Genomic DNA, 14421 nt, shown 5'->3' with positions numbered 1-14421 from the left:
AGATCTTGCGTCCACTGGTTCACTCCCGAAGTTACTGCATCAGCCAGAGCTGAGCCAATCCAAAGCCAGGAGCCAGGAGCTTCTTCTGGGTCTCCCACATGGGTTAGGGTTCTAAGGCTTCGGGCCATCCTCTGCTGCTTTCCCAGGTCAGGGGCATGGAACAGCTGGGACATGAATTGGTACCCATATGGTATCCTGGCACATATAAGGCATGGGTTAGCCATGGGAACATTGCATAGGGTTTCATTAATTGAATTTCTAAAGTCAATAACTGGGCCTGGTACGTTAGCGTAGCGACTAAAGTCCTTGAGTCCTTGCCTTGCCCGAGCCGAGATCCCATTTGGGTGCCAGTTCTAATCCTGGTGGCCCAGCTTTTCTTCCATCTCCCTGCTTGCGGTCTGGGATAGCAGTCGAGGACAGCCTGAATGAAGCCTTGGGACCCTGCACTCGCATGGGGGATCTGAAAGAGGCCCCTGGCTCCTGGGTTTGGATTGGTGCAGCTCCAGCCATTGCAGCTGCTTGGATGGAACATCTTCTTCTCTGTATATCTGGCTTTCCGATAAAAACAGTTTTTTTAAAAAAAGCCAATTACAGTGTAAGTTTTTTTGTACCAGAAAGTTACAGGATTCTTACTCATTGACTTCCTGTTTCCTTTAGTGATCATATGTAGATAACACGTTTCTTTTCATAGAATGCTGTTTGTAAAAAATTCATGTTTGTGGATCTTGTTGTTGTTTGTCTTAACAACTAGAATTAACTCATGAAATCTTCATAACAGATCCCTTGTTGAAGTATAAACGGTTATACTCTTGTTATACAGGATATACTGGGCAGTTTATTACACAGGTTATGCTATTAATTATGTAAGATGTAATTGCAGTTTGTTATTGTACTTACTCAGGGTTGGTGACCAGAGCAGCTGCTCGAGATCTTCACGAAGATCTGGTCCTACATCTGATGCCCGTCCTGTGCCAGCCTGTGACCCCCACCTTGTCCACTGTGTCATCTGATGTCTGTCCTGTGCCAGCCTGTGACCCCCACCCTGTCCACTGTGTCATCTGATGCCCGTCCTGTGTCAGCCTGTGACCTCCTCCCTGTCCACTGTGTCATCTGATGTCTGTCCTGTGCCAGCCTGTGACCCCCACCCTGTCCACTGTGTCATCTGATGCCCATCCTGTGTCAGCCTGTGGCCTCCTCCCTGTCCACTGCGTCATCTGATGTCTGTCCTGTGCCAGCCTGTGACCCCCACCCTGTCCACTGTGTCATCTGATGCCCGTCCTGTGTCAGCCTGTGACCCCCGCCCTGTCCACTGCGTCATCTGATGTCTGTCCTGTGCCAGGCTGTGACCCCCTCCCTGTCCACTGCGTCATCTGATGTCTGTCCTGTGTCAGCCTGTGACCTCCTCCCTGTCCACTGCGTCATCTGATGTCTGTCCTGTGCCAGCCTGTGACCTCCTCCCTGTCCACTGCGTCATCTGATGTCTGTCCTATGCCAGCCTGTGACCCCCACCCTGTCCACTGTGTCATCTGATGTCTCTCCTGTGCCAGCCTGTGACCTCCTCCCTGTCCACTGTCATCTGATGTCTGTCCTGTGCCAGGCTGTGACCCCCTCCCTGTCCACTGCGTCATCTGATGTCTGTCCTGTGCCAGCCTGTGACCTCCTCCCTGTCCACTGCGTCATCCGCAGATTCTCCTGCATTTGTACTGCGTCATCCTCAGAGTCTCCCGCGTTTGTATTGCTGACGCACAGGAGAAAGCCTGTAGGCTTTAGCCATGTCGTCTTGTTTCTAAGTCCTCAGGTCTGAGGTCTTTGTAATGTCATAGTGACATTTCATTTGCTTTGACCGGAGGAGTTGATTTGCCTCTCCCAGAAGTGCACGGACAGAAACCTTCTTCACGGGGAGAGTCGGCTCTCTGTCATAGGGTCTCCTCCGTCACGTGCCTGGGAGTGCATGAGAAAGCCGATGCATGATTCAGGTGTGACGCCTTTAAACAGTTCCCGACAACCCAAAGGGAAGCCTTTGCTGGGATTTTTTTTTTTTTTTTAAGATTTTGTTTGCTGCTGACTCACTTCCTGCATTGCTGTGGCTCCTGTACCTGGGCTGGCCAGGGAGGCAGGCATCAAGAGCTGCTTCTGAGTATGCCATGTGGGGCAGGTGCCCAGGGCCGTGGGCCAGAAGCAGGCAGCTGCTTCAGAAGTAGGGCAGTCGGGACCTGAGCTGCCTCCCATGAGGGACGACCAGTGTGCTGTGCCACCACGCTGGCACTGTTTTCAGAGTCTACCAACATTGTGCACTTTTCATTGTTAAAAGCATGTGACATGTTGTCTTCTTTAAACTAATAAGTCATCAAATATTCATTTTAGACAACATGCAAAGAGAAAACTGAGTATCTAGAGAAGATAATCCAAAGGAATGAAAGATACAAACAAGATGTGGAAAGGTTTTATGAACGGAAACGACATTTAGACTTAATTGAGATGCTTGAAGCAAAAAGGCCCTGGGTGGTAAGTATTAAATTATTAGAAACAAAAATAGGTGATTCTTTTAAGTCGTAGAATGATTGTAAAGAGTGCACTCGTTACTACATATATTGAAATTTGATGTCTCTGCATTTTTTCTTAATATGTCGAGGCAGCTAAATTTGTATTTCTCTTACTCTGTTTGATTACATAGCTGTGCACTAGTTACTGTCCCTAACAGATCATAGGTCGGTCACTATGCTGATTCTGCCAGATTTAATCAGCTCTTTGTTTTCTCAGTTGCCAGTGGTCTACAGGATGGGTTGTTGGGAATTCTCTGCCACATCAGGAGGATTTCTGCAGGCTTTCCTGCAGGTGCAGCTGCTGTCTGAGCTGGCGCCTTTCACGCGCTGTGCGCCTCTGGGCACGCTGCTCAGCTCTTTCCCATCCTCAGGCATGTTTTATTATTTGAGATCATGATTAAGACTAAACATTCAGTTCTCTAATGCGTTCCTTTCTCTAATAGATGAAATGTAATAGGTTAGGATGTTTTATAGTTATGGATTGCCAGGTTAAAGTGGAAATCATTATTAGGTTGGAAAGCCATGTGACTGTCACATTCTAACCTTTTTCTTCTTTATCCTGTTCCATATTCTGTAATTGTTTTTGAAAGTCTTTCCTTTAGATCTTTTTGTTTGTATTTCTCCTGTGTTCAATATTCTTCATTCTTTTACCTGTTCTTTGTGTTTTGAAGTCTTTTGGTTACCATTTTTTCTACCGAGCTTGATTTCACTCTTTTGATTGAATCTTTCAGAAACGCAATGCTCATTCGTGTTATTTTCTCTTCTTCCTTCATCTCATTCAGTATTATATGGTGTATTACTGCTGTACTTATGCTTGGTCAGTTTTTATTTGAAAGGCAAAGTGACAGAGAGACAGAGTTCTTTGACCCACTGGTTCACTCACAAATGGCCTGACTGGCCAGGGCTTGGTCAGGCCCACACCTGGAGCCAAGGAACTCCTTGAAGGTCTCTCAGAGGGGGCAGGCAGGGACTCCAACACCGCGGCCGTCCCCTGCTGCCCAAGGTGTGATGGCAGAGCAGCGTGCCCGTGGCTGTCTCCTGCTGCCCCAGGTGTGATGGCAGAGCAGCGTGCCCGTAGCTGTCTCCTGTTGCCCCGGGTGTGATGGCAGAGCAGCGTGCCTGTGGCCGTCCCCTGCTGCCCCGGGTGTGATGGCAGAGCAGCGTGTCAACGTTTGTCCCCTGCCACCCCTGCCTCAGAGTGTGATGGCAGAGCAGCGTGCCCGCGGCCATCCCCTGCTACCCTCTGCTTCGGAGTGTGATGGCAGAGCAGCGTGCCTGCGGCTGTCCCCTGCTGCCCCGGGTGTGATGGCAGAGCAGCGTGCCTGCGGTTGTCCCCTGCTGCTCCGGGTGTGATGGCAGAGCAGCGTGCCCGCGGCCGTCCCCTGCTGCCCCGGGTGTGATGGCAGAGCAGCGTGCCCGTGGCTGTCTCCTGCTGCCCCGGGTGCGATGGCAGAGCAGCGGGTCAACGTTTGTCCCCTGCCACCCCTGCCTCTGAGTGTGATGGCAGAGCAGCGTGCCCGCGGCCATCCCCTGCTACCCCCTGCTTCGGAGTGTGATGGCAGAGCAGCGTGCCTGCGGCCGTCCCCTGCTGCCCCGGGTGTGATGGCAGAGCAGCGTGCCCGTGGCTGTCTCCTGCTGCCCCGGGTGCGATGGCAGAGCAGCGGGTCAACGTTTGTCCCCTGCCACCCCTGCCTCAGAGTGTGATGGCAGAGCAGCGTGCCCGCGGCCATCCCCTGCTACCCCCTGCTTCGGAGTGTGATGGCAGAGCAGCGTGCCTGCGGCTGTCCCCTGCTGCCCCGGGTGTGATGGCAGAGCAGCGTGCCTGCGGCTGTCCCCTGCTGCCCCGGGTGTGATGGCAGAGCAGCGTGCCCGCGGCCGTCCCCTGCTGCCCCGGGTGTGATGGCAGAGCAGCGTGCCCGTGGCTGTCCCCTGCTGCCCCGGGTGCGATGGCAGAGCAGCGTGTCAACGTTTGTCCCCTGCCACCCCTGCCTCAGAGTGTGATGGCAGAGCAGCGTGTCAACGTTTGTCCCCTGCCACCCCTGCCTCAGAGTGTGATGGCAGAGCAGCGTGCCCGCGGCCATCCCCTGCTACCCCCTGCTTCGGAGTGTGATGGCAGAGCAGCGTGCCCGTGGCCGTCCCCTGCCACCCCTGCCACCCCCTGCCTCGGGGTGTGATGGCAGAGCAGCGTGCCCACGGCCATCTCCTGCTGCCCCGGGTGTGATGGCAGAGCAGCGTGCCCACAGCCTGACGTGGGGCTCCGAAGGGTTGGGCCAGGGCTCTTGCCTCTCCGTCTAGTTTTGTTGAGCATATGCTTGTTAGTCTGTGATGTGACAAGGAACGCTTTTGTTTTCCTTTTGTCACATGTTTTTTATTCAGTTTTACCTTTCATCACTAGTTTTTATATTTCTTTTCCCTGTATCGTTTTCTTTACTGATAAATTAGAAGAAAATGTAAGATTCATAGTCATTAGGGTTCAAGTTTCAGGAAGAAGGCTCTGGAAGGCCAAAGGTCTGGCTCATTGTGAAGGCTTGCTTAGACATGTTGGAATTTGTTATTTCCAAAGTTGCTACCAAGGATGAATTTTACACTTCTTTCCTGTCAGAGATACAAGTCTTACCTAAATTGGTTTCGTGTGAGTATTGGTGCATTTTGTTTCTAACTGTTTGGCAGGAATATGAAAGTGTCCGTCAGGAGTACGAGGAAGTGAAGCAGGCCCGCGATGCCGTGAAGGACGAGGTGAAGAGGCTGAAGGAGGGCCAGATCCCCATGACGCGGCGGATGGAGGAGATTGAAGCACAGCGCCATGGCCTGGAGGCTCAGATCAAGCAAAAGGTGCTTCCATGGCCAATCTAAACGTATTTGACAAATGTTTCAAATGCTTACAGCTTCTGCTAAATTTAACTAGCTTAAGGTTTTTCACATCTGCTGGGTTTCAGAGACCTAATCCAGGAAGGTTGCTACTTTGTAGAAAGTCTAAGATGCAAATTAAGAAAAAGGAAATTGGGTTTTTTGGCTTTTTTTTCCTTTGCGTTTTATTTATTTATTTATTTATTTGGCAGCAGGTGTATAGAGATAAGGAGAGGCTGAGTGATCTGTTGCTTCATGCCCCAGATGGCCACAATGGCTGGAGCTGAGTCCGGCTGAAGGCAGGAGCTTCTGGGTCTCACACAAGGGCCTAGGGGCCAAGGACTGAGACGATTCTCCATTGCTTTCTCAGGCCAGAAGCAGGGGGCTGCACTGGGAGGAGAGCAGCTGGAGCTCACGCCAGTGCCCTCGTGAGATGCCCGCGTGCAGGCTGGGGCCTGGCGTGCAGTGGCTGTGCTTACTGCAGTCTTGTCCCCGAGACTCTGATCTGAGCTGCTGTTATCAGTTACACCGTCTGCACAAGAGTTGAGCCATTGTGCCTGTCCAGTAGCGTTTCTTTTGCTACTAATTGTGTTAGGAAAGCTCTGCGGTATTTTAAGGTAAAAGATTAATCATGGACACAGTGCAATGGCCCAGTGGCTAAATCCTTGTCTTGCATGCATCTGCATCCCCTATGGACGAGGTTCGTGTCCTGGCTGCTTCACTTCCCATTCAGCTCCCACCTTGTGGCCTGGGAAAGCGGTTGACGATGGCCCAAAGCCTTGGGACCCTGCACCCGCGTGGGAGACCCGGGAGAAGCTCCTGGCTCTTGGCTTCGGATCGGCGCCGCTCTGGCCGTTGCGTCCACTTGGGGAGTGAATCAGAGGATGGAAGATCTTCCTCTCTGTTTCTCCTCTCTTAAATCTGTCTTTCCAATAAAAAAAAAGTTTAGTCATTAAGAGCAAGTGAGGGTTTGGGATTTCATTAGATCTGATCTATGAATTACTGTTGGTCATTTTAAATATTAGAACAAGAAGTGATTATAGATACTATTTAGGTATGTCCTCTCTTTTAATAGTAAAAAATTCTGCATTTTTCTAGAAATTCGCCAAGCAAAAGAGATTTAAAAAAGATAGTTTTCAGTCATTACTAGTTGTAGCGGTCAGTAGCTGCATTGTTCATTTTACACACACACTTTAGTCCCTGTGTTTCCTGTTCCGGCTAAGCTGCTGCTTGTGCGGTCGAGGGGAAGGTCTACGGTGAATCCCAGGTTAGTTCATGAAGCCTTTAGTTTTGCTTGGGTGCTTCTAATGGAACTGACTCTTGAGGCATTGCCCAGCGTCTCTCTGCCCGTTTGTTTAAAGTCTAGTACCCTGGCCTATTTTAGAATTGTTTTTCTGAGAAAAGGAGTGTGCTCTCTGTGCTGCCCTCCACCCGCACACTTCTGTTCCCGGTAGAACACATTTTCCAACTTGTGTAATTTGTTTAAACTTTCCTGTCAGGGAGATGATCCAGTGTTCTTAATTATGCATAAGTTTTACATCACATAGAGCAGTCTTTACATTCCCACTATACTGTTTACTGACCGCCCGGCTTTGAGCAACTTAATCTCCTTGAACTTTTCTCTCTTCAGTAAGGTGAGGTCAGTGGTTGTGACGTTCCTCTTAAAGGCTTAGTATTTATTATTGAAGACATTATATACCCATCGTTAGTGCTCAGCTTACAGTCAGTAAGTTCTGGCTTAGCTTCCTGGGAAGGAGTGGCATCCCCTTGCCCGGATCCCCCACGGCTTGGCAGCTCACGTAGAGCAGGTCACCAGGCTGACTCCGTGAGGACCAGGCTCAGATGTGCTTCCTCCGCCGTGGAACTCTCACAGTGCCGCCCCGCGAGGTGTCCACGGAGAGTGGCCCACTTAGATTGTGGCTTCCTCCGCCGTGGAACTCTCACAGTGCCGCCCCGCGAGGCATCAGGTGTCCACGGAGAGTGGCCCACGCACATTCCACCAGGTGTGCCTCAGTTACCTTGCTTGTACCAGGGGCATGAGCTGCTCAGTGAAGAAATGAGGCAGAGGTTCACACAGTGCGGCTTCCGGCCAGCAGCCAAGGCCCTGCCCTTGGGCGGGCCTTCCCAGAGCCCCGAGGCTGCAGTGTCCCCTCTGCTGGGCTGACAGCCAAGGCCCTGCCCTCAGGCGGGCCTTCCCAGAGCCCCGAGGCTGCAGTGTCCCCTCTGCTGGGCTGACAGCCAAGGCCCTGCCCTCGGGCCGGCCTTCCCAGAGCCCCGAGGCTGCAGTGCCCACTCTGCTGGGCTGACAGCCAAGGCCCTGGCCTCAGGCCGGCCTTCCCAGAGCCCCGAGGCTGCAGTGTCCCCTCTGCTGGGCTGACAGCCAAGGCCCTGCCCTCAGGCGGGCCTTCCCAGAGCCCCGAGGCTGCAGTGTCCCCTCTGCTGGGCTGACAGCCAAGGCCCTGCCCTCAGGCCGGCCTTCCCAGAGCCCCGAGGCTGCAGTGCCCACTCTGCTGGGCTGACAGCCAAGGCCCTGGCCTCAGGCGGGCCTTCCCAGAGCCCCGAGGCTGCAGTGTCCCCTCTGCTGGGCTGACAGCCAAGGCCCTGGCCTCAGGCGGGCCTTCCCAGAGCCCCGAGGCTGCAGTGCCCACTCTGCTGGGCTGACAGCCAAGGCCCTGGCCTCAGGCGGGCCTTCCCAGAGCCCCGAGGCTGCAGTGCCCACTCTGCTGGGCTGACAGCCAAGGCCCTGCCCTCGGGCCGGCCTTCCCAGAGCCCCGAGGCTGCAGTGTCCCCTCTGCTCTGAGGCCTGGGCTGCACAGTGTAGGTTGCGCAGTTTCTGTTTTTCTGGTGTAACGTTAAAATACGAGGTAGAGAAAACCTTGTGTTTGAAAGGAGACCTAGTTTTTGGCTTGGACTGTGCATGCGGGCTGCTGTTCCCTCTGAGCCTAATTCCTTTGAAAAGCAATAATATGTTTTGACAGTCATATATGACTATTTTCTGATTCAGATAAAATGGGAAAGTAAGTACAAGAAAATAAGCATACACATGCATGATACTATTGGCTTTTAATATCAATAGGAATAACTGTAGGTATCATAGTTATGACTTTGGTTTGAAATAAATCATGGGGAAGTATTGCTGTGGATTAACTGACTGACTGAGTGGTTTACTGATGCTTCCCTCTTTCTGGCTCTCTGTTACAGGCAGCAGATATCAAGGAAGCATCTCAGAAATGCAAACAGAAGCAAGACCTCATTGAAAGGAAGGATAAGCATGTAAGGGTCTGCGTTGAAACGTTGCGTTCGTTCACCTTTGCGCTTTCAGGTCGGGACTAGGGACCAGTGCTGTTCCTGAGTTGTTGAAGATCCTCTTCCTTCCACTGCTTCCCTTCGTCTGAGGCGGACTGCCTCTGGACAGTGTGGCACTAGCGCAGACATTGTCTTCAGGACTGCTCCAAAATGTGTACGCGGTGCTCTTTGTAGCGCGTGGGGAGGGTTGCTTAGCAGGGTAGCGGTGGGTTTATTTGTTTAGCCAGAGAAAATCTGGGGACTTAACTCTGCTACGGGGGTTTATTCTGTTATAAGAAATTTCTGTAGGAATCCATGTGTACTTGGGACTGAGACAAAGTATACATACATACACTAAGGCTTTTCATGTTGAATACATTTTTATTTTTCAATTGGTATGTTATAATCTCAGCTTATAGTTCTAGTGTCTAGAAATAAGCGGTTAAATGAGAAAACGTGAGCTTATTGTAAGCAGTGTATTGCACATTTGGTTGAATTAGAAAGTTTTTGTAAGTTTTGACAAATTTTGTTCAATGTTCTCGTTGTTTTCAAGGAGGCAAGAATTTGGAGCGTTTCTTGCTTTACCATTCCTAATGAAACTCAGATCTTTTTTATATGTATAGAAAAATGTTGCAGTTCTCTTAGCAGGAATTGTGTTGAACCCTTGGGGAGCACTGCGTCTTGACTGCGTCGTGTCCTCGGATCTGTCAGCAGCGTGTGTCTGCGTCTACGTAGACGTTGGATTTGTTTTCACCGCATTGTGTAGCTCTTCAAGCCCTCTGTGCCTTACAGCTCACACGTTATCTGTCCCTTCGGCAGCAGCCTCTCACTGACTAGTCTGTCCCTCACTGACTAGTCTGTCCCCTCACTGACTGGTCTGTCCCTCACTGACTAGTCTGTCCCCTCACTGACTAGTCTGTCCCTTCGGCAGCAGCCTCTCACTGACTGGTCTGTCCCTTCATCAGCAGCCTCTCACTGACTAGTCTGTCCCCTCACTGACTAGTCTGTCCTCTCACTGACTAGTCTGTCTCCTCACTGACTAGTCTGTCCTCTCACTGACTAGTCTGTCCCCTCACTGACTAGTCTGTCCTCTCACTGACTAGTCTGTCCCTTCGGCAGCAGCCTCTCACTGACTAGTCTGTCCCTCACTGACTAGTCTGTCCCCTCACTGACTAGTCTGTCCCCTCACTGACTAGTCTGTCCTCTCACTGACTAGTCTGTCCCTTCGGCAGCAGCCTCTCACTGACTAGTCTGTCCCCCACTGACTAGTCTGTCCCCTCACTGACTAGTCTGTCCCCTCACTGACTAGTCTGTCCCCTCACTGACTAGTCTGTCCTCTCACTGACTAGTCTGTCCCTTCGGCAGCAGCCTCTCACTGACTAGTCTGTCCCTCACTGACTAGTCTGTCCCCTCCCTGACTAGTCTGTCTCCTCACTGACTAGTCTGTCTCCTTCACCAGCAGCCTCTCACTGAGGTGCCACAGCTTGCTGGAGATTTTCAGTGTAATCACGTCTTCTTTCTGTTCTCCTTGCTTACTTTCATGTAGTTTCTTTCCCTGCCTTTACTGCACCGGCCAGGGTTACAGTTACTTTGAGGAAGAATTGTCAGTGTGGATTTCTTTGCTCTGTCTTGCTCTTTGGAGGAAATGCTCCAGTTTTTCACTATCAAGTATATCAATTGTAGGCATTTTATAGTTGCTTTTATCAGATTTTAGATGTTGCTACATATTCCTATGTTTCTGATCATTTTTATCATGAATGGGTAATTTTGTCAACTGATTTTCTATATCTGTTGTATGATTGTATTCTTTTAGCTTGCTAATATGGGGGAAGTAGTGATTGTTTTTAGAGTGTTGAATTAACTTTGCATCCTTGATATAAATCCCAGTTAGCTGTGCATTTTTATTTGTTTTTAAATATTTATTTATATTGGACAGTCAGATATACAGAGAGGAGAGACAGAGAGGAAGATACTCCGTCTGATGATTCACTCTCCAAGTGGCCACAGTGGCTTTAGCTGGGCCGACCCGGAATCAGGAGCCTCCTTGGGGTCTCCCATGCGGGGTGCAGGGTCTCAAGGCTTTGGGCCGTCCTCGACTGCTTTCCCAGGCCGCAGCAGGGAGCTGCATGAGAAGTGGGGTACCAGGGCATGATCCAGGTGTGTGCAAGGCAAGGACTTTAGTAGGCTACCGCGCTGGGCCCTGTGGTTTTAAAGGTATGAGTTCTACTTGCCAGCATTCTTTAAGGAGAAGGCACTGGCAGTGTACTGTTAATGATGTCCATCAAAATCCTTACATTCTGTGTGTCTCATAGACATGAACATCTAAACATCGAACGATACAAAGATTGTAAGTTTATACTTGTTTAAAAGTCTGTTTTATGGTAATGAATTATATTTTTATGACTTTTATTAATGGGGAAGGAAATTTTGAAACAAGACCAACTAATACATGCGTTACATGATGTGTTTCCTTTAATGCATAGTTTTAGTTGTAAAATATAAATTGGGTGTATAAGTACATATTTGTAAATTAATGTTTCTTAAAAATCTTAATTCTGTGGTAGATAGAGTGATTTAGATTAAAATTTCTCTAACATCAGGTGGCAAATTACAAATCTTGATTTTTAAAAGTTTTAACTAGCATATACGTCAAGAATCTGAGCATATAGATTTATGATGAAAACCTCACAATATTAATCTGAAGTGCTGATAAAGCAGATTTTTCGTTGAAAGAAAATAGCTCAGCTTAAGACTTTGAGCTACATCGTCATTTCTGTTGCTCATTGAGGCAATTGTATGCTTTAGCGCATGGATTTTAATTCCAGTCTTACAATATGTGGTACATACTTACTTTCTGCAAATATTTAAAATATGCTTGGCTTTATAAATGTCTTGGTTTTTCTACTGGTGAATACTCTATATGATAAGTTCTGTTTTAGGTATTTGAGATATATGAATAACCAAATAAAACAAAAATAATAATCTGCTTAGACTGGTTATCTAGTAGTCAAATTCTACCAGGATATCTTTGCATTTGTCTATTTATTTGTATTGGAGAGTCAGATATACGGAGAGGAGGAGAGACAGAGAGGAAGATATTCCGTCTGCTGGTTCACTCCCCAAGCGGCCACAACTGCTACAGCTGAGCCAATCTGAATCTAGGAGTCCAGAGCCTCCACTAAGTCTCCCACATGGGTGCAGGGTCCCAAGGCTTTGGACCATCCTCATTTGCTTTCCCAGGCCACAAGCAGGGAGCTGGATGGGAAGCGGGGCCGCCGGGATTAGAACTGGTGCCCATATGGGATTCCAATGTGTTCAAGCAAGGACTTTAGCTTCTAAGCTGCTGTGTTGGGCCCAGCATTTGTAAAACTATTACTGTGAAAAGCAAACATGGAGTAAAAAACTCTAAGGTCCTAATGCACTTTTGTTTTATTAGATTGAGGAGCTTCAGCAGGCTTTAATAGTAAAACAAAATGAAGAGGATGACCGACAACGAAGAATAAGTAATACCCGCAAAATGATAGCAGATTTGCAGAATGAACTGCATTCGGCTGAAAACTGTGAAAATCTTCAGCCTCAGATTGAGGCTGTCACGAACGATCTGAGCCAAGTTCAGGATGAAAAGGCCTTGTGTGAAGGCGAGATCATCGACAAGCGGAGAGAAAAGCAGACGTTAGAGAAGGAAAGAAAGAGTAAGTGTGCTTAAGAAATGCTTCCAAAATGGAGATTTCTTGGTGCGCCTTGCTGTTCACGTGGTCATTTGTTCAGGCCAATCAGGGTTGTTGCTGGAGTTCTGCTCGCACTAGCTCGGTTCCTGAGATACCTGTAGCCACTGTGTGTCAGCTATTAACTGTAACTGTTGGCTTAATTTCTCTAGCAGAGCTAATTCACTGCCACTCCCGTCAGATTTGTTATTCATTCATACTCGCCAGCTGTGCTCTTCCAAGCCTATCCAGTGTTGCCTTTTCTTTCCCCTGGATAGGGGATCGAGCCTTGCATCCTCAGCACGTTCTGGGAGAGAGCTTGTGGTCTAAGTCAGCATATGTGACAGATGAATTAGAAGCCGTTGTGTTCATCCCGGCGTAGCTCTGTGTGCAGAGTCCAGCTCCAGTCCCGCCCTCCCAGCTTGCCAGGAGGAGGCTCTTGGTGAACTCCACTACTTGTTGTCTGTAACAGTCCGTTCTTGATTATTAATCGTCTTATTCCACTGCGGCTACTTTAGTCGGCTTGAGATGTTCTGACAGTCACTCCGACATGCATTCTAGCTTAGAACAACTTTTCTTTCTGATTCTTGTTCCTGTGATGAGACTGTTAGATTATATTAGAATTGATTTGGGTGTAGGTTACTTAGCACACTGCTTGGAATGCTTGCATCGCGTATCAGACCTCGATTGAGTCCTGGATCTGCTTCCCAGCGCTGTTTTCCGTTGCAGCTTTTTGCTGCTGCGTACCTGGAAGGCGTCCAGTGATGGCTCAGGTGGACTGGTTCCTGCCACCCCCCTTGAGTTCCAGGTTCCTGGTTTTAACTTGGTCAGACCTGAGCTGTGTAGGTGTTTGGAGGGTGGACCAGCAGATGGAAGCTTGCATCTCTTTCCAGTAACATCAGTTTTTTAAAAGTTAATTCTTGGGGTCAAGAAGCTAAGCCTTTGGCTGCAGTGCTGGCATCCCTTATGGGTGCTGGTTCAAGTCCTGGCTGCTCCACTTCTGATCCAGCTCCCTGCTTATGGCCTGGGAAGGCAGCGGCGGATCAGCCACGCACTTGGGCAAGCTTCTGGCTTCAGTCCAACCCAGCCCTGGCCAGCAGGTAGAAGACAGCTGTGGCTCTGCCTTTCACATAAAAATAAAGAGATCTTTAAAATAAAATAAAAGTTTAAAAAGGATTAATTTGATTAAATTCCTGTCTTTCTTATTGTTACTTGAGTTACTAATATTCCTGAATGTGTACTTGGCAGTATAAAGTAGCAGGCCTCATCCATGCTTTCCCTCCTCTCACGCTTCCTGGTTCTCCTTCTGCCAGCTGGGCTCTGTTTACTCAAGCCTGAAAACACTTTGATATTCTGTTGAGAAGCATTACTAATTTTTGTGTATTCTTCTTATACGGGTTAATTCTACAAGCTCAGAAATAATATTATAACAATGAACTCTGACACACCCAAGCCAAGTATTATTTTATGATTAAATTTCCTTTTGTTAATAGTTTTAAATGTTTTATTCTAGTTTTTAAAAAATATGACACTTGCTTGTTTGTTTCTTTAAATTGAAGGAATTATGGAGTGTTGTTCACTTCTGTAGCTCTGTGCCTCTTGCTGGCCACACTGGTTGTTCTCAGGAAGTCGTCTGTGGCTGCGTTCTTTATCTTTGCTGCATAATCAGAGCCCATCCTAAGCAGTGGCATTTTAGAATGAGTTTCATAGTCTTTGTATCCATCCTGGTAGTGTCTTTTTGCTCTCCTTTACTCAATTTTTTGTGTATACTTTTAGGTTGAAAATAAGTTTTCTCAGAATTTTGGAGGTCTGTTGTTACTGTCTTCTGATACGAAACCTAATTTTCTTTTTCTTCTTTTAAATTCTGTATTTATTTCAAAGGCAGAAAAACAGGTCTTGCATCCATTGTTCTTCTCCCTAAATGACCACAGTGTCCCAGCTAAGGGCCGTGAAGCCCCCTGGGTCTCTCATGTCCTTGGGACATCTTTCCCTGCCCCCCGGGCCGTTAGCAGGAAGTTGGATTGAACAGTCAGTATTGCAGT

At 48.6% G+C, this 14421-nt stretch overlaps 1 protein-coding gene across 2 annotated transcripts in view; it reads left to right on the top strand.

Moving 5' to 3' along the window:
• LOC121167074 (structural maintenance of chromosomes protein 5) overlaps nucleotides 1-14421 on the top strand; it is a 66296-nt gene that overhangs the window by 12575 nt on the left and 39300 nt on the right. For both annotated transcript variants that reach the window (XM_040996455.1, XM_040996454.1), the window contains exons 6-9: nucleotides 2365-2505; nucleotides 5214-5375; nucleotides 8592-8663; nucleotides 12112-12367. In XM_040996455.1, the coding sequence (XP_040852389.1) occupies nucleotides 2365-2505; nucleotides 5214-5375; nucleotides 8592-8663; nucleotides 12112-12367 (631 nt within the window). The remainder of the gene's footprint in view (nucleotides 1-2364; nucleotides 2506-5213; nucleotides 5376-8591; nucleotides 8664-12111; nucleotides 12368-14421) is intronic.

Source organism: Ochotona curzoniae, unplaced genomic scaffold (assembly GCF_017591425.1).
Source record: "Ochotona curzoniae isolate NIBS_2020 unplaced genomic scaffold, NIBS_Ocur_1.0 patch305, whole genome shotgun sequence".
Classification (NCBI taxonomy): Eukaryota; Metazoa; Chordata; class Mammalia; order Lagomorpha; family Ochotonidae; genus Ochotona; species Ochotona curzoniae.
Note: the sequence above shows the minus strand (reverse complement) of the source record. Positions and strands in the feature narration are given on the sequence as shown.